General features: G+C 38.6%; 1 protein-coding gene across 7 annotated transcripts in view; it reads right to left on the bottom strand.

Annotated features, from left to right (window-relative positions):
- Nucleotides 1–24,276, bottom strand: part of SLC10A7 (solute carrier family 10 member 7) — a 311,030-nt gene that overhangs the window by 203,196 nt on the left and 83,558 nt on the right. For all 7 annotated transcript variants that reach the window (XM_069556753.1, XM_069556752.1, XM_069556755.1 and 4 more), the window contains one exon: nucleotides 9,430–9,468. In XM_069556753.1, coding sequence (XP_069412854.1) covers nucleotides 9,430–9,468 — 39 coding nt within the window. The remainder of the gene's footprint in view (nucleotides 1–9,429; nucleotides 9,469–24,276) is intronic.

Below are 24,276 nucleotides of genomic sequence, written 5' to 3'. Positions count from 1 at the left end.
GCCCATGCAGATTTGTTGTGGCAAGGCAGTGAGATATGAGTGAAAGAGGTATATGAGGAGTGGAAAAGTACTACCTCATCCCCTTGCCCTGTTTTGGGACTTGATATTCTCACCTTAAGAATCTGTAATGCTGATGAGAGTGAAGTAAGCCAGAAAGAAAAACACCAATACAGTATACTAACACATATATATGGAATTTAGGAAGATGGCAATGACGACCCTGTATGCAAGACGGGGAAAGAGACACAGATGTGTATAACGGACCTTTGGACTCAGAGGGAGAGGGAGAGGGTGGGATGATTTGGGAGAATGACATTCTAACATGTATACTATCATGTAAGAATTGAATTGCCAGTCTATGTCTGACGCAGGGTGCAGCATGCTTGGGGCTGGTGCATGGGGATGACCCAGAGAGATGTTGTGGGGAGGGAGGTGGGAGGGGGGTTCATGTTTGGGAACGCATGTAAGAATTAAAGATATTAAAATTAAAAAAATAAAAAACTAAAAAAAAAAAGAATCTGTAATGCTGATGAAGACAGGAAACTTAACTGTTTGACTCACTGCGCTATCATCCACAGATCCCCCAATATTAGGTTAATAACTAATAACCAAGTTAATCATGGTAAATGTTTAGCTCAGAGAAACAAAAGCAAAGGAATGAGAACCATCTACCAGATTAGCATCATTTAGTATTAATAGCTAGTGGGTATCTCTTACTAATGGCTATGGACTAAACAGTTCTGTAGTTAGGCTGAATTCAAACCAAGGAGATAGTCCTGCTTTTAACCAATTACTAAGATCCTGTTTCTCAAGGGCCTTTTACTAATATCCTGTCCATCTCCCACCCAATTTATATTTATTTACATTTACCTAAATCTATATAGCAGCAAATACTTTTCCAGTTTGGAAATGGTGACATTTTAATAATTAATAAAAATAAAAATGAAAGTACATGGCTTTTGTTAAAGGGTAATAAAATAACTTCAGTAAATTGGCTAGTTCTACACCAGTAGATTTCTTTAAATAGTAATGAAATCATTGCTTTAAAAAAAATCCATCATTATTAAGAAAAAAAAAAAAAGTTGCCTCAGCCTCCACCAAAATTAGATTTGTAAGTTGCTGGTCATTCCTATAATTAAATCTATGTCACAAATTTGCAAGAAAAATGGTCACTGTGACTAATGCATTTACTTGCTACACAAGTCCTGTCAGACGGCGTAGAGCATTATACTGCCATAATGGAGTAGGTAAGGATTCTATACATTTTTATGAAGTAACAAAGACCATTTTTTATTTACAATGACTGTACTTCAGATAAAAGTTTGTTTGAGAGACGAATGCAAACACACCTCTCACGGGGTTTTCCTCACTCAAGCAATATAGCGTATGTTTACCTCTATAGACAGACATGCTTGGCACACAGGCATACTGCTTTTCTAGACAAGTGTCAGGTAGAAAATACTATAATGAGAGAAACACGAACATGGTCATGTTGCCAGAGCCCCTGATTCTGCTCATTTCCTCATCTGACCTCCCCAGATGGTTTTAAGTCAGCTCTTCGCTGAGATGATTGAGAAATGACCCTGGAGAGCCGTGCTTCCACGGTCTTAGAAAAGTGTTGATCAAAGTGGAAGTCAGAGCGAGATGACTTAACGCACAGAGAATTAGTGATAAAGCTTTCTTTATAAAAGATCTTTTTCAGTCATTCTGATTGCAGGAAGAGACAGTTCTTGGTTTGGTACTGATGCTTATTTTACTTCTTATCAAAAGCAGAACAGGCCATTGGACTCATAGTCTTCTGTAGGCAGTGGAGTACAAATTCCTAACAGCTGTTCTCTGTTCACATCAAGATTAGTTTCTATTTGCCGAGCTGATGTAGATTTTTGCTTTAAAATACATTTAAATTTTAAAAATCAGTTTTATTTAATGGATAATACAAATAATATGCTGACATGTGAAGTCATAAAGGTACCTGAAACTTGGAAAACATTGTCTTGAAAGCAATTCGTGTCTTCCTTCTTGCCTTAATTTATCGTTACTTATTTTTCACATATTTATGTTTTATTTATTTGCTTCAGTATCTAGAAAAGTTCCTTGAGTCTAATTGACTCTGAGTACATATGGGTTAATTTTATATGTTATTTTCCCCATTTTGTGCATTACTGCTAATTGAACCAATGGTACTTTTTAAAGAGAAAGCAGTCTAGCCTCAGCAATCCAGCTTCATTGTGTCCATTTACTCAAGGAGGTAAAAAATGAAACATATAGCATCATAATGGATTCTGTTTTATAAAGGTAGAAACCAGCTTCCTATTGTCTAAATACCGTTCATAAGCTATTTTAAAGCCCAGGATGGGTCTTATCAAGTCCTTAGGAATAAAATGATAAACTTGAAATAGCATCCTGTAAGGTAGTACTTATATCCAGTAGTCATGTATGGATGTGAGAGTTGGACCATAAAGAAAGCTGAGCACTGAAGTATTGATGCTTTTGAACTGTGGCATTGGAGAAGACTCTCAAGAGTCCCTTGGACTGCAAGGAGACCAAACCAGTCCATCCTAAAGGAGATCAGTCCTGAACACACATGGGAAGGTCTGATGCTGAGGCTGAAACTCTAATAGTTTGGCCACCTGATGAGAAGAACTGATTCATTGGAAAAGACCCTGATGCTGGGAAAGATTGAAAGCAGGAGGAGAAGGGGACGACAGAGGATGAGATGGTTGGATGGCGTCATCATGTCAATGGACATGAGTTTGGGCAAGCTCTGGGAGTTGGGGATGGACAGGGAAGCCGGGCGTGCTGCAGTCCATGGAGCTGCAAAGGGTTGGACAGGACTGAGTGACTGAACTGAACTGAAGGTAGTACTGAATATTGCTCAAAAATTCAGTTGCTTGCATTATTCAGTATCATGCATTATAAACAAGTCATGAATTTTTGCGGAGAAACTAAGATCTCAACTGAATAACTTGGGTTGCTAAAGATTTTATTTAAAAAATTAAGGAAAAAAATCAGCCACAGTTTTCAGTATTGCACAAAATGAGTATTCCATAAACATAAACTAAGTTAAAAATCGACATCCTAGATTTAGGTGAAAGGAAAACCAAGTTAACAATTAAGTCTTGTATGGTACCACTCTTAACCTTCTCCATTAATATTTGAGGATCTTGATCTGATTTTTAAAAAGCAGTGTTACACAACACTCAGTGAGTAACAAAGTTAATGTGCTTCCTCTCTAATCATTTGGTGTGTGGCTGAGCACATTTTTGTACAAGAAAGGAAAAATAAAGGTGATAAACATGTATTCCATGTTATTAAAACACAGCGTTTATGTTTGAGACTTTTCTTCTTTCAGTTCAGTTCAGTTCAGTTCAGTCGCTCAGTCGTGTCCGACTCTCTGCAGCCCCATGAATCGCAGCACGCCAGGCCTCCCTGCCCATCACCAACTCCCGGAGTTCACTCAGACTCATGTCCATCAAGTCAGTGATGCCATTCAGCCATCTCATCCTCTGTCGTCCCCTTCTCCTCCTGCCCCCAATCCCTCCCAGCATCAGAGTCTTTTCCAATGAGTCAGCTCTTCGCATGAGGTGGCCAAAGTACTGGAGTTCCAGCTTTAGCATCATTCCTTCCAAAGAAATCCCAGGGCTGATCTTCAGAATGGACTGGTTGGATCTCCTTGAAGTCCAAGGGACCTTCAAGAGTCTTCTCCAACACCACACTTCAAAAGCATCAATTCTTCGGTGCTCAGCCTTCTTCACAGTCCAACTCTCACATCCATACATGACCACTGGAAAAACCATAGCCTTGACTAGACGGACCTTAGTCGGCAAAGTAATGTCTCTGCTTTTGAATACACTATCTAGGTTGGTCATAACTTTTCTTCCAAAGAATAAGCGTCTTTTAATTTCATGGTTGCAATCACCATCTGCAGTGATTTTGGAGCCCCCAAACATAAAGTCTGACACTGTTTCCACTGTTTCCCCATCTATTTCCCATGAAGTGATGGGACCAGATGCCATGATCTTCGTTTTCTGAATGTTGAACTTTAAGCCAACTTTTTCACTCTCCTCTTTCACTTTCATCAAGAGGCTTTTTAGTTCCTCTTCACTGTCTGCCATAAGTGTGGTGTCATCTGCATATCTGAGGTTATTGATATTTCTCCTGGCAATCTTGATTCCAGCTTGTGCTTCTTCCAGCCCAGCATTTCTGATGATGTACTCTGCATAGAAGTTAAATAAGCAGGGTGACAGTATACAGCCTTGACGTACTCCTTTTCCTATTTGAAACCAGACTGTTGTTCCATGTCCAGTTCTAACTGTTGCTTCCTGACCTGCATATAGATTTCTCAAGAGACTTTAGGCAACTATAATGACAGTATCAGTTAATTCTTAAATTTTCCTACAAGGATGGGCAATCATAGCCAATGAACCAAAGCAAAGAGGGAAGACAGAACAGTTGGGTAAGGGAAGAAGAATATGTGCTGGTTAGTTCTTTAGCTCAAGGTAAGCAGTTTCTTTTAACCCGTGGTCTAGCCATAAAAAGAAATACAATTATTCGTCTTAGAATAGCTTCTGCTGGTTACAGCAATGGCTATTTCAAAGGAGAATTATGTAAAAGAAACCTATTTCCTGATATTTTAAATGAGATTTAGAAATTACATAGTGATTCTTAAAGATCTTTATTAGACTAGGTGTTATCAGTTTACAAAAGTGACTTAATTTTGCTTTGGACTCTGCTGCTATTTCAGAACTCCTTACATTCATGTTGCCATGAATTGCTATAATGTTGTATAACATACTTGTTAGAAACTCAGTTTGGCATATTGACTTTGTTACTCACTAGGGCTTCCCTTTGGAGAAGGAAATGGCAACCCACTCCAGTATTCCTGCCTAGAGAATCCCGCGGACGGAGGAGCCTGGTGGGCTGCTGCCCATGGGGTCGCACAGAGTCGGACACGACTGAAGCTACTTAGCAAGCATGCATGCACTGGAGAAGGAAATGGCAACCCACTCCAATGTTCTTGCCTGGAGAATCCCAGGGATGGAAGAGCCTGGTGGGCTGCCTTTAATGGGGTCACACAGAGTCGGACACGACTGAAGTGGCTTAGCAGCAGCAGCAGCAGCAACAGCAGGATTTCCCTTTAAGATTAGGAGCTACCAAAAATAATAAAATAGACTGAGGGATCTAAAAAGAAAGACTTCTACTTTTTCATTTTAAACTTTAACTTTTAATTCTTAAAGACATGGAAACACTGAAAGTAGCCTCCAAACCAAAAATGCTAACGGTTTAACAAATCATGTGATCTTTTTTTTCAATACAGCCGACTCTTTACAGAAATGATTCTTTAACTGGAATTTTTCAAAAACTTGCCAATATCTAAATCTACTTTTTTTAATCCTTCTTTTGAAGAGGAAGTAATATATGAAATGGTTGGACTTGAAATACATGGCTTGACAAAGAAATATATTTACATATATACATATAAAATTTCATAACATTTTCATTATTCAGGGTGGTTAACTATCAAATTTTATTAAAGTCTTATCAAGAGGGAAATCTCAGTACACTTATTATGCTCCACAATTATTGTAAACCAAACAATTTTAATGAGGGGAGTAGATAATAACATTAATTTCTCAACTTAAAGCAATCCTCTGTGGCACAATTTTAAAATATTCTCTTGGTCTGAAATTTATGTAAATTGAATTCATCTATCATTAGTTATTACCAGCCTAGCTACATTTTAAAAACAAAGTTTTCGGTAACAATTAGTTCTTTAAAAACAGTGTTTTAATTAGACCTGGGACATTATTAGACTAGCTATAATAACACGTATAGTAGTTTATTTGGTGTGTCTAGATGTCTGAAGGGCTTCCCTGATGGCTCAGTAGATAAAGAATCTGCCTGCAATGCAGGAGACACAGGAGATGCCAGTTGAATCCCTGGGTCAGGAAAATCCCCTAGAGAAGGGAATGGCTGCCCTCTCCAGTATTCTTGCCTGGAAAATCCCATGGACAGGGAAGCCTTGTGGGCTACAGTCTATAGGGTCAGACGTGACGAGCCTCTAAGCATGTATACACAATATATGTGATCATCAACAAGGATGCCCAAAGAGCTCTCTCTTCAATAATTCATCTCATAAAAGCCTTTCATTCAAAGTTTTAATGTAATCTGAAGGAAACAGCCTTCTCAGACTCTATGTTGCAAATACAAAAGAAATAGTCACTTAAAACCAGAGAACAGTCACTGAATCAGTATCTCAGAATTATAGGACTTGGTCACAGATAACCTGTTTCTTCACTTTATGAATGTCCATGGTCGTGCACCAACAATCCACGGTAGAACTTGGACAAAACCTAGACCAGTTATTTCTACTACATCATTCAAGCATTCTATATAGATTATTCCATTTAATCCTTACCTCAACTGTACAGTTTATCATTACCTCATTTTATACATAGAGAAGGTTCTGTGGTTAGAATAGCATTCAGTCAAGTAAGGATTGAAAATCCAGACCATCTAACTCAAGAATCCATGCTACTATCCATAATCTTAAATTTTAAGGATAGATGGATGGTTTTCATATGTAAGAAAATATTCTAAAAACCATTCTAACAAATACCACCCTTTAGGAGTAACAAAATAAAACATGAAGGTTATAGTCTGAAATTTTCTGCCTCTGAAATAAGTCCTTTTCCCAAGCCCAACTCAAGCACCAACTTCTCCCTGAAGCCATCTCATATTATTCAACGGAGCTTAATCTCTTAATTGAAACACTTGACAATTGTGTACACTGCTCTTTTGCAGAAAGGACAAGCTGTCTCTTGTACATTCTTTTTTCTTAGTTAAAGAAATCCAATTTATAGCCCTTAGCAAATTGCCACAATGTCCCAGCCTCTCCAGTGGCTAGGTAGGACCATAAGGCTAAGTTCTACAATAAGATATTACTACAAGTATGGTGTTGGAATTCTGGGAATGCTGTTTAAAGAAAGCAGAGTTAGGTTTCAGGAGAGCTCTTTCGCACTTTCCCAAGGTAAAGCCCTTGCTATTCAGGCTGGAGCTCCAGCAGCTATCTTGGACCATGAGGCTATGGGTCCTGGAGGAGAAAGCTCTTTCTGACCATGAAGCTCCCATACCACACTTGGCCAGCCTCCTTCCAAATTTTACATAATAGAGAAACAAACTTTTATCTTGTCCAAGTCATTATTATCTTTTTTTCAGGTAAATAAGCTGAATCTAACTAACTGATTTAAGTTCTAACTGATTAGTTCAGACTTGCATACAGTTCATAAGGTTTGTTCATAGCTTTAGAGGAGAACAAAAAAGTGAAAATAGAATTATTTCTCTTATAACAGTGGAACAAAACATCTCAAACAATCCTAACTTTTATTCTCAACCCTTCCAGTAATTTTCAGCTTTGGGAAAGAAAAAGGAAGGAAAGGAAAAAAACGGAATCAATTCTGCCTCTCTGCCACTGCTCACACCTTTTCCTCTCCTTTCTTCTTTACTAGCTAAGTCTTATCACATTTCAAGGTCCAACAGCAAAATTGTTTCTGTCCAACCTTTCAACCCAGAGTTCATATCTGGCAATCATATATCATCTAGTATCTTTTGTTTGATTTCTTAGCTTTTTGTATTTCTTTTTCTGTGTTACCTTCATAGAAGAGTGGGATGATGTCATATGTTTTTGCAACTCTACAGCTTCAGAAAGCTACCTCTGTGTGTAAGAGATCAATAAATACTTCTGATTGACTCATCAGTAAAAAGGTGAAGAGATGAAAAAGAGCAAAAAGACTAAGGAGTGAGAATGCATGACTTTTTAAAAATGAAAGAGCATAACAGAAATCCAAAAGAATCCCTAGAACAAGTTTGACTTCAGTGGATTTTATGAAAGCATTCGGCCTGGTAGAACAAATATCATGATATATTTATTGTTCATCCAGTCAATGCACAGCTCAAACTGTACTCAGTGAGCTTGTCCTCCAACTGAGGGACTGTATTTTGCTTTAGTCACTCAGACAATTGCCTCAAAGTTATTTTCTCACTTACACTAGGCATTTTAAAGAGTAAGGGATCCAGCTTAAGAAACCATGTTTTAATAGTGGATATATATGAACCCAACCATATTAAAAAAAACTGGCTTCCAACAAGGACATATCTTACAGACAGTATGTTATCAATTGTGACAACATTCAGAAAATAATACTTGGATATGTGAAATAATGACCACAAAACATTACTGAGTCTAAAATAAGTGGCTCCAGAGATCATTTTCATTAAGCAGACTCTATTATCTCTCTTCTAAAACCCAACAATAAGAATACACCATGGAGAATAACATTACCACTTCTTTAAAAATAAGGTAGAATCTAAGCATGTATTTCCCAGAAGGTCCATCACTAGAAACTCTGTAACACTGGGACATTACAAGTTATACAGCACCATGCAGAATTAACACCATGGAACAACAAGTTTTAAAGCTTCAACTACATTCAAAAACATAAAATAACAAGTGACATAAAGAACATTTTAAACAGAGGTAATTGATATTTTGCCTAGACTCATGAGCCAGTTTATCTACCTCACTGATTCCATTCTCAATTTTTTGTAAATCACTGCACCACATACCTACTAGTGAGCTATATATCTAAAAATACAACATTCTAATTTGTTTTCATGAATTTTGAGCAAAGTTTTAGGGAGGGTATAAATAAAACCCTCAACTGACAGAAAACTCAGCTTCTTTCTCAGTCTTCCATAACACAAACCAAGTCTTTGTTATATCATCTGTTTCAGAGATAATGATTTAAAAATGCTAAAATAGGACTGTCCTTATAGTTACAATAGTTCTACTTATGAAAAATGAACTATTTTAATCTTTTTATATACAATTTATAGTTCACATGTCAAAAATACTGTATTTTCTTGCAAATTACTCATTAGTTATTTCCTCATTTCAAATTTTCACATAGATTTCTCAGAAATATCTAAGACAGTAGCTTCTTTGACAGTGAAATGCACAAAATAAATGACATGGCCACAAGTGAAGTAGCATCCCTTTCTGACCAGCTGGGTCATGTTTCCTTTTCAAAATCCTCAGTCCCACTGATACAAAATAATAATAATCTAAAAGACCTCATTAAATGATCAATATATTGACATAACCTCTATAAGGAGACACATAGTATTTTAATTGATTCCTTGAATCCATTAAAGAGAATATTAAACCCAAGCCTCCAAATTATACTGTCAGAGAACATTTCTTTTATTTATTAACTAATTTTTTTTTACAGTGTGGAGAATGATACATGACAGGATTCAATATTTTATATTTAACCAAATTAAAAAAAATAATATCTGATTTTCACTAAATCTTTCATATAAACATCACAACAAAAGTTATAAAAGACAAATTAAATCATGTTTACTTACCAAAAAACTTCCAAAGGCTGAGTTAAATATTGCAGCTGCCTATAGAGAAAATAAATGGGGGGAAAAAACTCACTGAAAGCAAATAGGAAAAGGAAAAGCAAAAACTATCATTCTCCCATCCCCTCAATATTCAAAACCTTAAAACACCAACTCTGTAAAGCAAAGTTAGTCACTGTTTACAATAATTGCCAATGGCCTGTCGTTTACTAAGATAGATGAACTTCAGCTTAGGAATTCATAAATAATGGGTCTCAAAAGCAAGCAAAAAAGGCTTGCCATGAGATGCTTTGAACCTATATGACAGTACTAAAGAATCATCACCAATAGCAAATCAAAGCCTTGTTGTTATTGATTTTTGCTACTTGAGACTTAAAACAATCACGGGTTGATTTATTCACCCAAAAAAAAAGAAAGAAAAAAAAAAAGCAAAAGGAAAGAAAGGAAGGAAGAAAGAAAAGAAAGAAAGAAAATTCAAATTATTAGAAAAGGAATACCAGAATTGTACAGCAAACAGACATGAACTACTCATCAGAAAGCGAAAGTCCTATAAGCCACGCTCATAAAGTGAGATCTGTAGTTCCCATACAACACACATCAGAAATGTGAACAGTTGTTAAGCTCATGGAAGTTACTGCTACACCATTAATTCTAAAGTAGAAACAGGCAAGAAAAACTTCTATTTGGTGTTCAAAATTTGAAGAAGAAATATTTGACTTTGTGCTTACCTAAATATCCCAGGAATACATAGCAGATACACTAAAGTTCTTAGCTTTAAATCAATCACTATATTCCATGAAGCTATACCTGAATTTCTGAGAGCTTCTCATGTGACTCCAAAAAGATAAAAACTCATATGATATCCAATATGATGGGGGAGAAAAGGAGAGAAAGAAAAAATAATAAAAGGCAGAAGGAGGGGTAGAGAAAACCCATTGACATTTCCTGTATATCCAGAGCAGAATTAAATTAAATTAATCATCACGGACATCAGCAGCCACATTGTAGTAAGGAGAGGATGTCAGTTTAGCCAAGTTTGAATAAGGTCCAAAGCCAAGCTAAGAGATGTAGCTGAAAATGCCTTCTGCTCCAGAAGAGAATGCAATGAGAGTGCATGGGTAATGAGATCCTTGGCTCCAGAGAGCTTAGCTCTCCTATTCAAGTTCATAATTAATTCAAAGCTTTGATAATTTCATTAGATTTCTCCTTTGCTGGCCTTATCAATAAAAGATGGCACTGGACCACTGCTCCTCTGTGGCATCAACACAGACACAGCTACAGACCAGGGGAACCTCTGCTCCCTGGCAGGGACAATGGCATATGGTCTTCTGTGTTGTACAGGGAGCAGAGGAAAAAAAGTAAAGATTTTGCTAAATAAAACATCACAGACGACAAAGGGAAACTATAGTAACATATTTAACGTAGCTTCCTGGAATCCCACTATGGATGATTCAGGAAAAGTTTTATGTGTGGAGAAAAATAAGTAAAAGTGAATAAACAAATGAGTTGTGGGGAGATCAATAGGGAACTCTGCCTTCCTTTCTATAAAAATGCACCTTTCCCACAATGTTTATTTCTGGACTCTCTCTTATGCTTAGAACCAGTTTCTATTTTTAGTAAATGAATGAGGTATTCCCGTTCGGATTCCTCTTCTTTTTTTTCTTTTCAGGGCCTTTTGCCAGTCTTACACTAGGATCACTAATGGTTTTTCTCCAGCATTACAAAAAACACGTGGAACATCAGAAGGAAGAAGACTCGGAAGTCAAAGTAAAATAAGTATCAACTATGACTCATCAGATCAAACTGCCATACTACCACTCCATCCTGTTCTTTTAACCCAAACCCAAGCAATATATTTTCTGTGGATTGACTATACTCCCACATTTTATAAAATGATGGTGATGACAGTGATGAGATATCTTAGGTATCCAAAGATGCTGCAGGCCATCTTCTTAGCTGTTTTTCTGACAGTGATGATGGATTTGAAATCATTCACCATGCAGTGGGCTCCGATAACCATTGGTGATACAGCTGACTACGGTTCCAGGCAAATAGAGAGTTTTTAATTGATATATAAAGACATGCCTATCCCTTGACTTAAAGGGGAATTTCCAGTTCCTCAGCATGAAGTGCAAAGCCCTCCATGAACATGTCTCCGTCCATCTCATTTATGCTTCAGAATTGATCCTCTGACAGCAGCAAATCACTTGTGAATCCCTGCACTCATGCTCTTTCTGACCTCTTTGCTCTTTGGCCTGGAATGCCTTTCTGCCTTCCTCGACCCAGGAACTCCCATTTATTTTAGCGACTCAGCTTAGGCAGTGTCATTCCAAGAAGCTTCCAGTCACCTCCTCCAACACACATACATCCACACTTCTAGGTGGCCTGAGTGTCCCCATGCTTGCTGCCACAGCATCCTACAATTCAACTCAGTTCTGACACAATCTACCCGGAAATAGCATCAGATTCCCCAGGTTAAGGATTCAGGACCATAAGATGGTCCCCATTTCCGATGTTAATCCAAAGTCTAGGTTGTCGCCTGTGCTTCTGACCAACTGGTTTTAAATCAGAGCTTCCCATGACCAGTCCAATCTAGCTTAATTAATTTGCTAGAACAGCTCACAGAACTCAGGAAACCAACCTACTCACTACAGTATTGCTTTATATTATATTATATTATATTATATAATTATTTTATGTTATGGAAGCCCATGACTCAGGAACCGCCAGAGGGCAAGGTGTGGGGAAGGGGAGTGGAGCTGCCATGCCTTCTGACCACACTCCTCTCTCCCATCCAAGTACTAACCAGGCCCGACCCTGCTTAGCTTCCGAGATCAGACGAGATCGGGCGTGTTCAGGGTGGTATGGCCGTAAACCACACTCCTCTCTCATCGCGTCCAGTGCTCACCAACTCAGGAGCTCTCAGAACCCCTCCTTTAGTTTTCTATGGCGGCTCCATTACAAAGCATGATTGATTTAAACACTGGCCTTGGTGACTGAACCAAGTAGTTCAATGAACCAATTCATTGGTGGCTGAATCGACTGGCGAGTTTAATGACTCAACTCCAGCCCCACTCCCCACCCCAAGAGATCCAACCATCTAATCTCTGATCCTCTGGCAAGGAGCCCCAGTCTGAGGTTAGCTAGGGCCTTTCCAGAAGTCTCCTGATTAGCATAACAAAAGACACCTTTCCAACTCTCTTCACTTCAGAAATCCAAGCATTTTAGGAGCTCTGTGCCAGGAATATGTATTACGTATTTCTTATTGTAATCATGAGGTAAAGTCGCTCAGTCGTGTCCAGGCTCTTTGCGACCCACCAGGCTCCTCCGTCCATGGAATTTTCTGGGCAAGAACACTGGAGTGGATTGCCATTTCCTTCTCCAGGGAATCTTCCCAACCCAGGGATCGAATTCTGGTCTCCCCCATTGCAGGCAGACTCTTTACCATCTGAGCCACGAGGGAATCCCTGATTGTAATCATACCACATTCCTACTGTGTAAATGTATAGGTACACACACACACACACATATACACAGATAAGAATGAAAAACACTTTTTTCTAAAGGGATCACAAAAAACCCCCTTCTTAACTATGGTTAAATTGGAGGGGAATTGGGTGGGGGTCATTTCTTTCATTTTGTTCTGTCTCCCTCCCCTTTTTTTTCTTTTTAATATTAAAATTTCTATTTCTGAGCAAGAAGATGCTGAGCCATTTATTGCTTGCATTTTAAATCTCTTTGTGTTAAAAAAATGTGATACATGTTTTATTTTTAAATAAGATTTTGATCTCTAGTTTGCACAGTAGTGATAACTCTGCTGCCTGACAAGCTGGAGGCTGAGAACTCTCTAGAAGGCACGTCTGTGCTGGGTGTATGAGAAGCCACAGGATGAACAGAGGGCATCTTCCATGGGTATCTGCAGCATGTAAATACTTGGTTTTGAAAATAAACCAAAAATGCGCTTTTACTTTTTGATTAAAACAAACATGGCTACATATAAATTTCATGTCCGAAGATCAAACATGAACCACCAATGACAATTTGTTCTGAAAGGAGGACCCTTCAGGATATATGACCAGACTCTCTTAGGATATGAGTTTTCTGGAAGCCATACTGGAGACGGTCCACTTATTTTTAAACAGAGGATTTCATTTATTATCTCATTTGCTAGAATCAACTTAATTACTCATTCCCCCTCTAGAATGTTTCATCACAATATGTACAAGCTTGCCTAATGTGTACAAGCTTGTCTCATCACTGCCTAGAACAGCATCTGACTTGTAGTAAATCCAATAAATATTACTGAATCAAAGAATGAATGAATAATTTTTATGTCAACTAAATGCCCTGAACAGTAACATTTTCAATATTAACTCAGCAACCCCATGTGCCAAGTATATACCTTAATGTAATCATGTTTGATGGATAATTTGACCAATGCTAAATAAAAAAGCTCGAATTGAGGTGGGTTTTTTTTAGGTGTTTTTCTTTAATACTGAGTAGATTGACTTCCTTTATATTACACATTTTTAGATAATATATTGCTTTTAGTATCATATTTACTTGCTATATGGTATTTTACTAATGTTTAATATATATTACTGCATGTCTTTATTAAATTATTTTGGAAAATTGAGCAAGTTCAATAAATTAATTTCTTCATAATGGACTTGGAATTATTTAAAATAAAGAGGTAAATTTAAAAAGGGAGGGAACTTCTCTGGTGGCTCAGTGGATAGGATTGTGCCTGCCAGTGCAGGGGACATGGGTTTGATTCCTGGCCCAGGAAGATTCCACATGCTTTAGCGCAACTAAGCCCATGTTCCACAATTACTGAAGCCCAAGGGCTCTAGGGCCCAGAAGCTGCAACTATCAAAGCCCACACACCCCAGAGCCGCACACGGAAAATGCTACATCTGAGTGCGGCAGCTACTGAAGCCCATGCATCCAGAGCCTGTGCTTTACAACAAGAAAAGCCAAAGCAATGAGAAGGTCACACTGCAATGAAGAGAAGCCTCCGCTCGCTGCAGCTGGGAAAGCCCGGGTGCCGAAACTAAGACCCAGTGTAAGCAAAAGTAAGTAGAAATTCCTTAGAAGAGAAGGAAACAAGGACTTTCCTAGTGGCCCAGTGGTTAAGACTCTGTGCTTCCAATGCTGGGGGTGCGGGTTCAATCCCTAGTCAGGGCGCTAAGATCCTGCATGTCACACGGCATGGCCAAAAATACAAAAGGAAAGAAAATAGTAGCTTTAAAAAAAATAACAACAGGAAAAAGAAAATGAACAGCGTGGGAACAGAGAGTTTTCTAATTCAGGAAAACAAGCACTTCCATTGCTGAATGCCTTTAAATATTATGAAGTCCTACCTGACAGTAAGCCCAAAACTTCACCTTCTGAAATTGCTGTGCACTGACCGTGTTCCATGCTCTGGAGTTACATAAGCATGCAGTCCCTTTATAAAATGACTGCATTCCAAATGCATGACACTGTTGAGTCCTACTCAACTGTTCTCCTCATAAAACTGTATCTACAATTTTCATAATTCTGGAACAATATCTCTCTTGTTCTTTCCCTCATCAGTCTACTAAATTAGAAAAAAACAAGATCCAGCATTTACAGTGAGTATGAATGATCTGTTGCAAATTAATTTATGAAACTTCTGGTGTTTGCTGTTGCATAACCTGCCTCCTCATTCAACATACACAGCAATGCTTATCGAAATGCTAAAATGGGACATTTATGATTGTCTCTGAATTTCTAATAATATTCTAAGTTAAAGAGCATGCTGTGGTAAGTACCCACTAGTACAAAGTAATATTCCAGACACACACATGCAGAGCTTATAGAAAGACATGAAAACTAAGTTGGGGTTAAGGACCATTTCATAGGCAGGCTATATAAGAAAAGGCTAGAAGTTCTGGAGAAGATAAAAAAGAAATTGCTAGAAGTAGTGGGTCTTATAACTTTTTCCTCTTTCTCTAGGGTAGAAAGCTGACACGCCCATCATACCGCCCAGGCTGGAGATGGATATTTACTGAGGGACAAAGCACTTGCTAGGATGCCATATGAGCAGAGTGCACTTTGCAAGCTTGCAGAGTCATCACGGTCTATTCCCTAGAACTGCAGTGGGGCCACAGGGAAGATGTATAACAAACCAGAGACAGGTGCTTGTTTCCCAACCAGAAACAGCAAAGGTGGGGAGGCTACCAGGGACAGAGCACAAGGGGAGGGCAAGGACGAAAGTAGGCAACTGGGCAGAGCATACTTCAACTCAGCGATGTGGCAAGATTCAACTGCAAGGGCCAAACAGGTGCCTCAGAGGACTGCCATCAAACTCGATTCATTGTGAGAGACCCTAAAGAACCGTCTTCCAAGCCAAAGAGACTCCAGCAATGAGAGATGAAGGGCTGTGTGGAGGGGTGAGGGCTGAGGGTATGCTCTGAAGAACTCCTTCCCCTAACCTGTCCTGGAAAAAGAAATAGAAGGTGGATGCCTCTAAGACACAGGCCCTGAGGGCCAGATTAGAACAGCGCCAATACCATCAGACTCTGATCTCCGTTTCATGAAAAAGTCCTACTTTTACCCTGGACTCTGAAGAGTAAGGAGGGTGAGAAAGTAAAAAAAAGAGTGAAACAGACCACACCCTCCTCCCCATCTGTTTATTAGCAAAAAAAGTTTATAGAAACAAGTACAATTTTCTGTACTTTGAAAACACAGATTAGGGCCTCTCGCCTTCTGAGATGGCCCACAGCCTGCGGACTTTGTTTGTCCCAGCGCTGCTCTTGCCTTCTGACATGGACTGCATTCTGTGTGTGGTATCTGTTGGCAGTGCTGTTGCTTAGTACCTAAGTCATGTCCGACTCAGACCCCAGGGACTGTAGCCCACCAGGCTCCACTGTCCATGGGATTTTCCAGGCAAGGATACTGGAGTGGGTTGGAAGATCCAAGGGATCTTCCCGACCCAGATATCAAACCCGCGTCTCCTGCATCTCCTGCACTGAGCCACCAGGGAAGCTCACGATATATGTATCTCTCTCTACATAAATCCACTTCTTTCCTATCACTTTGTCTCTTCCTGAATTCCTTCTGCAGTGAGACATTAAGAACCTAAGCTTGAGTAAAGCCCTATCACTAGGAACAAAGACCCCCATCCAGGTGGAAGGTGGAGGCTTCCCAGGTGGCTCAAATGGTAAAGAATCTGCCTGCAATGCTGGAGACCTGATTTGATCCCTGAATCAGGGAGATCCCCTGAAGAAGGAAATAGCAACCCACTTTCAGTATTCTTGCCTGGAAAATCCCATGGACAGAAGAGCCTGGTGGGCTACATTCCATTTGGTCAGAGTCAGACACAACTGAGAGACACACATACACACACACACACACCAGGTGGAAGATGGAATGATGATGTTAATCCTTCTGACTTCAATCAACAAAAGCTCGAATTCTGTCAACCCCGGTTTTCTGCTGAATTCTCTTCTGCTCAAGCCTTTTCATGAGCATGCATGTACCCCTAGCGTAAAATTTCCCAATTTTGCAATTCGGGGAGACACTGCTTTGGGAAAAGGTCTCTGATGTTCTCCTTACTTGCTGCAAGTAATAAATCCTTCTTTCTCCCCAACACCCCCAGAAAAACAAACAGACATAACCAAAGATTAGGCCTAGAGTGGCAAAGAAGGGAACTTGGTTAAGCTAGACTGCCTTGAATCATTTAATACTAGAAAGTTGAACTTAACTACTAAATACATGATTGCTTTTGTAACAAAAAGTGATCGAAGAAACCTTGAGATCTGCCAGAGATGCTGTCAAGGGAGAGAGTAGGGGTGGGGGAAAGGTGTATGTGAGAAAGCGCTTCATGTATGTAATCTTCGGACTCACACCACTCACTAGATGATAACAACAACACCACATTTTAAACGTGCAGTTGCGCCAAAACAAAACAAGAAGTTAGTCAAGACCAGAGGGGTCAAGCACAGGCTTTGAGGCTGAGCTCACCCGGGTGATACTGATGTACACGCACGAAGCACTGGGAGGCACTGGCTTTGGTTGCAAACGGTGAGGAGCAGAAAGCTGAGGCACCTGTGGCCAGCAGAACAGGAGGCTGGAGGGGCCGCTCCCAGGCTGGAGCAAGTACAAAGCTCTTCTCCAACAGTCAAGAAGGTAACATAGAGCCTGCATGGGGGGGCAGGGGGGCGGGGAGGGCGCGGCACAGAGTGAAATTTACTTGATTTACCATTGATTCAAACATCACAAAGAGATGAAGCATCTTCATTCAAAGAAAAGGCGGACCAAAGACCAGTGGAACTCTTGAGGCCCAGAAGTAAGCAGATGCAAAACTTTTCTCTGGAGTTACTTCCACAATCCAGAACAAAATAGATTCCAATTAAACAGCCCCCACAGAACAGGAGTTTACAGGAAAAAAATACAGACAATGTGAGAAAACCACGCGTGACAGCAGCTCCATCCTAACACACTTAGGAAAAGGAGGGGAATTGAGTTTTTCACGATATGTGAAAGAAAGAAAATATTACATAAATTAGAGACCTGGAATTGGAAGGCACAACAAAACAGAAGAGAATATGAGACTAACTCTACATCTTCAGAACAGGAAGCAATTTTTAAAAATAAGACACAAAAAGTACACATGAAAAAGGAAAAGCTAAGGGTTGCCATGCAACAAAGTTCTGGCCAATGAGATAAAAACTGGTTTCCGCTTGATGGTGAGGGGTTAGGGAGGACAGTTTCTGGCACTGCCCTTCTTCTGTTCTTCCTGCCTAGAGCGGTGAAAGCTGCCTCGCATCCAGAAGAGAAAGGGAAGAGCAATGCAGAGATAACCACTCTAATGTCACTGAGCCACAGAACAATGCCAGCCACTCCCACTGCAAGGCATCTTGGGATATGAGAAAAATAAGTCTCTGCTTGTTCAAGCTACTTTGAGCCAGATTTTCCATTACTTGAAGCCTCAATGATAGCAACCACGTTCATAAACAAAGGAGTAACTAATAAAAGACTAATCAGGCAGATTAGATAAATTAAGACATAAACTTGAGGAGACTATTAAGTTTTATTTAGCATAATTTCTTGTTACTATTGCATATGTCATACCACATCATGAAAAGTCAAGAGGAAAAAAAAAAAGAATACTGGTGACAGTTGTTGGAGATCAAAATTGCATTATCCTACACTGGAAAAGTTTCTTAACTATGTGAATTTGTATCACTCCTGCCTCTGACTCACTAGAAAGAGAACCAGCCTTAGGATTTCTTTCCTTTCTAAGCATAGGTTCAGTTGGAAAAAGTACAAAGACATGAAAGATTGAATTCCTTCTCCTTGCTCTCCAATTAAACAAGGAAATACAAAATATTTTCTTTTTATTTGAAAGGTATTTTGCAAAATGCTATAGAAAGGCCAAAAAAAATAAGCTTCTAGTGTCTGTTTTAAAATTTATAATTGGCTAATAAGCATGTTAATTGGACATTTTAGTACTGACTACTTTGTTACCACTATTTTCCCTGTATAAATTTTGTAACAAGTAAAATTTGAGTTATACATTTCCACCTTTACAGTTAAGTATTATTGAACCATACCACACAAACGTAAATATACAGCACAGCAATTAAAATGCAAGTTGATATACCATGTTCAACATGAAAGAGGCATTCTTCATTTGATTCCACTATTTACATTGGATTTTTTAAACAGCAATGACTAAAAAGTAGAATATTGCTTTAAAATCATTGCTGAATATTTCTTCCCAACAAATATATCTAAATAAAGACTAAAGAATTGCTACAAGGCATTTGCCAATTAAACAAAAGATTATTTAATATACCATTAAAATTCACTAGCTTAAGGACCACTTTCATTCTATGTTTTAAAAACATTACAGGAGTGAAGAGAAGTCCATCTATATGCAAGTTTCGAAAAAAATGCCATCTAACTGCTATTCTGAGACTAAACAACATTTCTTGCCTATTTCTACGGGTCAATTTCTTGGTATCTGGAAACAAATTATTTAGCATCCTTAATCTTGAGGTGAATGGGGGGAGTTGCTATTCTTATTTGTAACTATTCATCTCAATTCAAGCAAGGAAAAAATATATTCAAGTTACTGTTTCTGGGTGCTAAATTGAATCAGGTGTCCTCTCCTCTTAAGAAAATTAAGTTGCTTTTGTGCAAGAGTGTTTTAATGAGAACCGAGCCCGCCGACAGTGATAAATGGCAATGACACCAGAGAGAGCATGTAAGCAGGACAATATGAGCACCTTACAGTCTTACAGCCTATTTTTCACTGACTATTCTGAATGACTTCACTGTTTCTTAAGGGGCCTATTAATCTCAAATTTAGTTATTACACAGCGTTTATTTGAACATATATTCTGCGGATGATGACAGTTAATAAAGGAAATCTTTCATGAGCTGTATTTTTACATATTGTTCCAACTCCAGCTCCCAGTCATTTGATGGTATTGATAGAATAACCAGCATTGTGCCGAGGCTTTAAAGAGAGAAAAAGGCACATATATTCAGATTCCTTGCTAAGCATATGGGGACTCTTAAATAACTGTTAAAATGCATACCAAACTAAGGAATGGTAAAAGTAAGGACATCTTAACTGTTCCACAGAAATTGTTCAATGTGAACCCGCATCCTTCTAAGATAAACCAGACACACCTTTGAACACTTTTAGAGCTTTGGTGCATCATACAAAATAGTTCTTGCACAAACAGTATGCATGGAAGAGAGGGAGAGAAGACAAAACCAGTTTTCTGGAGGTGCAAAAAGAATCAAGTAAAATAGCTGCTTTGATATTTTGCCTTGGTAGGCTGTTTTGATAAAATACCATGTACCTAAAATAGTGGCAGTACCGTGTTTATTTCTGATCACCTAAAGGCTTATGCATGTGAATTTGAGCAAACTCCAGGAGATGGTGCAGGACAGAGGAGCCTGGTGTGCTACAGTCCATGGGGTCACAAAGAGTTGGACATGCCTTACAGACTGAACAAAAACAACAAAAGCTTATGGGAATTGTTATATAACATTTTCCTAAAAACATATCTATCAGCTCAAATGCCTTCATCTGGAATCCAGACTGTGGTTCCTGCTTCAAGAGAAATTTGCTACTTTAAGTATAACTGCTTCATAATAATAGAACCTAATGGCATTAGCAAAAAATATTTATACCAGTTCAAGATTTTTAAATCTGCCATATAATTAAGATGAACAGACTTACACATTTTCAGTTTCATTCTTCTGAAATCTCAGTCTTCAAAGGTGTTCAATTTCAATGAAATCAGAATTTTTAAGTGAGAAAAGGCCCTTAGATACTATGACAATCCCTTTATAAATGAAGGAACAGAACTCCAGAGAGATAAAAGATCTTTCCCAAGGTCGTACTGGCTAATGGCAAAGCCAGAAGAGAACTCATCGCCAGCTGTTCACTGTACCCCTTCTACAGCACCCACACTGCCCCTCTTACCTATTATTTTAAACAGCTATTTGTAGCTTTATAGTATAAAAAGGGCACACACCAAAATACTCATAGTGGTCATGCTGGGGTAATAGGATTATGGATATTTTTTCATTTGCACTTTTCCCAGATTTTCAAGGTTTTTGTCCTGATTATGTATTTATTAGAAGAAAAGCACACAATAAAAGTTATATGTTGGGTACATAACATTTTAGAGGTTCTCCTTTAATCTTGAGGCAAACCATGAAAAGTGCTGTGCTGGGGACTAAAAATTGAATGTCTGACCAAAAATTGAATGAAATTGAGGATAATGTTGAGAAGAAACTACCTACATAGTCTTACTTGTTATATTAATGCTGAATACACAGAGGAACAATTGTAATTCAGAATATCAACTATTAAATTGAAAATATGCATTACTTATTTATTCATAGCTTATTAAACACTTGTAAATATCTAAGGTGAAGCTGAAAAAAAATACTTGAAATGTAACACACAATTTGACATTACATCTTTTTTAAATGTGAATTTTCTCAGTATTCCTGAAGTTTAATTGAGCTTAATCTTTTGGGTTCCCTATGTCCTGCCAAAAAGGAATAAAGGTTCCTTTAATTATTCATTCATTCAACACAAATTTATTAAGCAGTGTATCATGCTAAGCCCTGAGAATACGAAAATAAATACCACAGAGTATCTGCTCAGAGTTTCAGGCTAGAAGACAGACAGGCTATGAGAAGATCAATGGGATCAAAGTTATGGCAGCAGAGAAATTAACTACTAAAATTTCCTTTAAAGTGGGCTTTTTCAATACTTCCTAGTGATATACAAGCACTTTTCTGATCAATTAATGGAAGTTCTATTTAATGCCAAACACATGAACTAAGCTCTCAGCACACCAACAGAGAAATTGGCCAAGAATTCCCCTAACGCTTTGCTTAGAAGGGCATCCACAAAACATAAGTGACAACCTATGTCAAGCCATCGAATGTTCCTTTCAAATTTTAAACTCTAGCTACCTAACTGTTATTTCTGCTCTTTTCCATCCATTAGGTCTGAGAATCTCAGAGCTTCTGAAAAGGGCAATGGATCAATCCTGCAGTAATAACTCTCTCATCAGCTTTTCATTAGCAATAAAATAGCTTTCCTATCACCTTCAGGGAAATAACTTACCTTAGATTTTACAGAACTGCAATGGACTTCTTCAGATCATCTAATCACAGCACTTTTTCTCAAAAAGGGCTACACTGGCATCACTAACAGATAGAACCTACTATCCTATTCTTCATGATTTCAGGATCAGATTTCATAACCTCACTTAGAATTTTAGCTTTAAAATCTGTATTTTAAACCACATTTTTTTCACTAACAAGTTTTTTCCTCTTCCGAATTAACTTCTGAGATTATCTTTCTATGTTAGGTCCCCTGAGAGGACTGAGAAACTGCTGTGTTGATGGTAAACAGACACATGAAATGATGCTCAGCATCACTAATTATTAAAGAAGTATGGCTTTGCTGGTGGCCCAGACAGTCAAGAATCCACCTGCAATGAAGGAGACCCAGGTTCAATCCCTGGGTTGGGAAGATCCCCTGGAGAAGGGAATGGCAACCCACTCCAGTATTCTTGCCTGGAGAATTTCATGAACTGAGGAGCCTGGTGGACTACAGCTCAGGGTGTCTCAAAGAGTCAGACACAACTGAATGACTAACACTTTCATTTTTACTTGGAGAAATGCAAATCACAGCTGCAATGAGATGTCACCTCACACCAGTCAGAATGGACATCATCAAAAAGTCTACAAATAAGAAATGCTGGCGATGGAGGGGAAAAAGAGCAACGCCCCTACACTGTTGGTGGGAATGTAAATTGGTGCAGCCACTATGAAAAAGAGTATGGAGGTTTCTTAAAAAACTGAAAATAGATCTGCCCTATGATCCTGTAATCCCACTCCTGGGCATATATACAGAGTAAACCATAACTCAAAAAGATGCATGCACACTTCTGTTCACTGCAGCACTGCTGACGACAGCCAAGACCTGAAGCAACCTAAGTGTCCATCCTCAAATGAGCAGATAAAGAAGATGTGATCAGTCCAATTCAGTTCAGTTGCTCAGTCGTGTCCGACTCTTTGCGACCCCATGGACTGCAGCAGGCCAGCCCTTCCTGTCCACCAATGCCCAGAGTTTACTCAAACTCATGTCCATTGAGTCAGTGGTGCCATCCAACCTTCTTATTCTCTGTCATCCCCTTCTCCTCCCACCTTCAATCTTTCTCAGCATCAGGTTCTTTCCAAATGAGTCAGCTCTTCGCATCAGGCCAACGTATTGGAGTTTTAACTTCAGCATCACTCCTTCCAATGAAGATGTGATACACACACACACACACACACACACACACACACACACACAATCAATAGATAAAGAAGATGTGTTAGTGTTAGTTGTTCAGTTGTGCCTGACTCTTTGTAATCCCTATGGACTGTAGCCTGCAAGGTTCCTCTGTCCATGGGATTCTCGAGGCAAGAATACTGGAGTGGGTTGCCATGCCCTTCTCCAGGGGATCTTCCTGACCCAAGGATTGAACCTGGGTCTCCTGCACTGCAGGCAGATTCTTTACCGACTGAGCTGATATATATATATATATATATATATATATATATATATACACACACACACACACACACACACACACACACATACATACATACACACACATACATACACACACAATGGAGTATATTATTTACTCAGCCATAGAAAAGAATGAAATAATGCCATTTGGAGCAACATGGATAGACCTAGAGATTATCATACTAAGTGAAGCAAGTCAGAGAAAGACAAACATAACAAGACATTACTTATATGTGGAATCTAAGAAAATGATACAAATGAACTTATTTACAAAACAGAAATAGACTCACAGACAGAAAATAAATTTCTGGTTACCAAAGATGAAAGGGAGAAAGGGATAAACTGGAAGTTTGAAATTAACAGATACACACTACTATATACAAAATAGAAAAACAAGGACGACTAAATTCAATATCTTGTACTAATCTATAATGGAAAAGAATCTTTTATATATATATATATATAAAATAAGTTCATATATATATAAAAATAAGTTCATATATATATATGGCTGAATCCTGGCTGCACAAAATCAGCATAGGAAGAAAATGATATAGAGATGTGAATAGAAACAAATGAAATCAAAACCCTAAAGACTACAGAAATCAATGAAATCAAAAGCTGGTTTTCTGGAGGGGGTGGAGGCGGGGAATCAAGAAAAACTTTAGAACATGGAAAGATTGCCATACTTTTTCTGTAAAGAGTCACTCTTCTGTTTCGTCCCAACTGGTCTAACACAGCTGAATATACAGCAATAC

Source organism: Ovis canadensis, chromosome 17, assembly GCF_042477335.2.
Source record: "Ovis canadensis isolate MfBH-ARS-UI-01 breed Bighorn chromosome 17, ARS-UI_OviCan_v2, whole genome shotgun sequence".
Classification (NCBI taxonomy): Eukaryota; Metazoa; Chordata; class Mammalia; order Artiodactyla; family Bovidae; genus Ovis; species Ovis canadensis.
The sequence above is the reverse complement of the archived record's forward strand: the minus strand, read 5'-3'. Positions and strand labels throughout refer to the sequence as shown.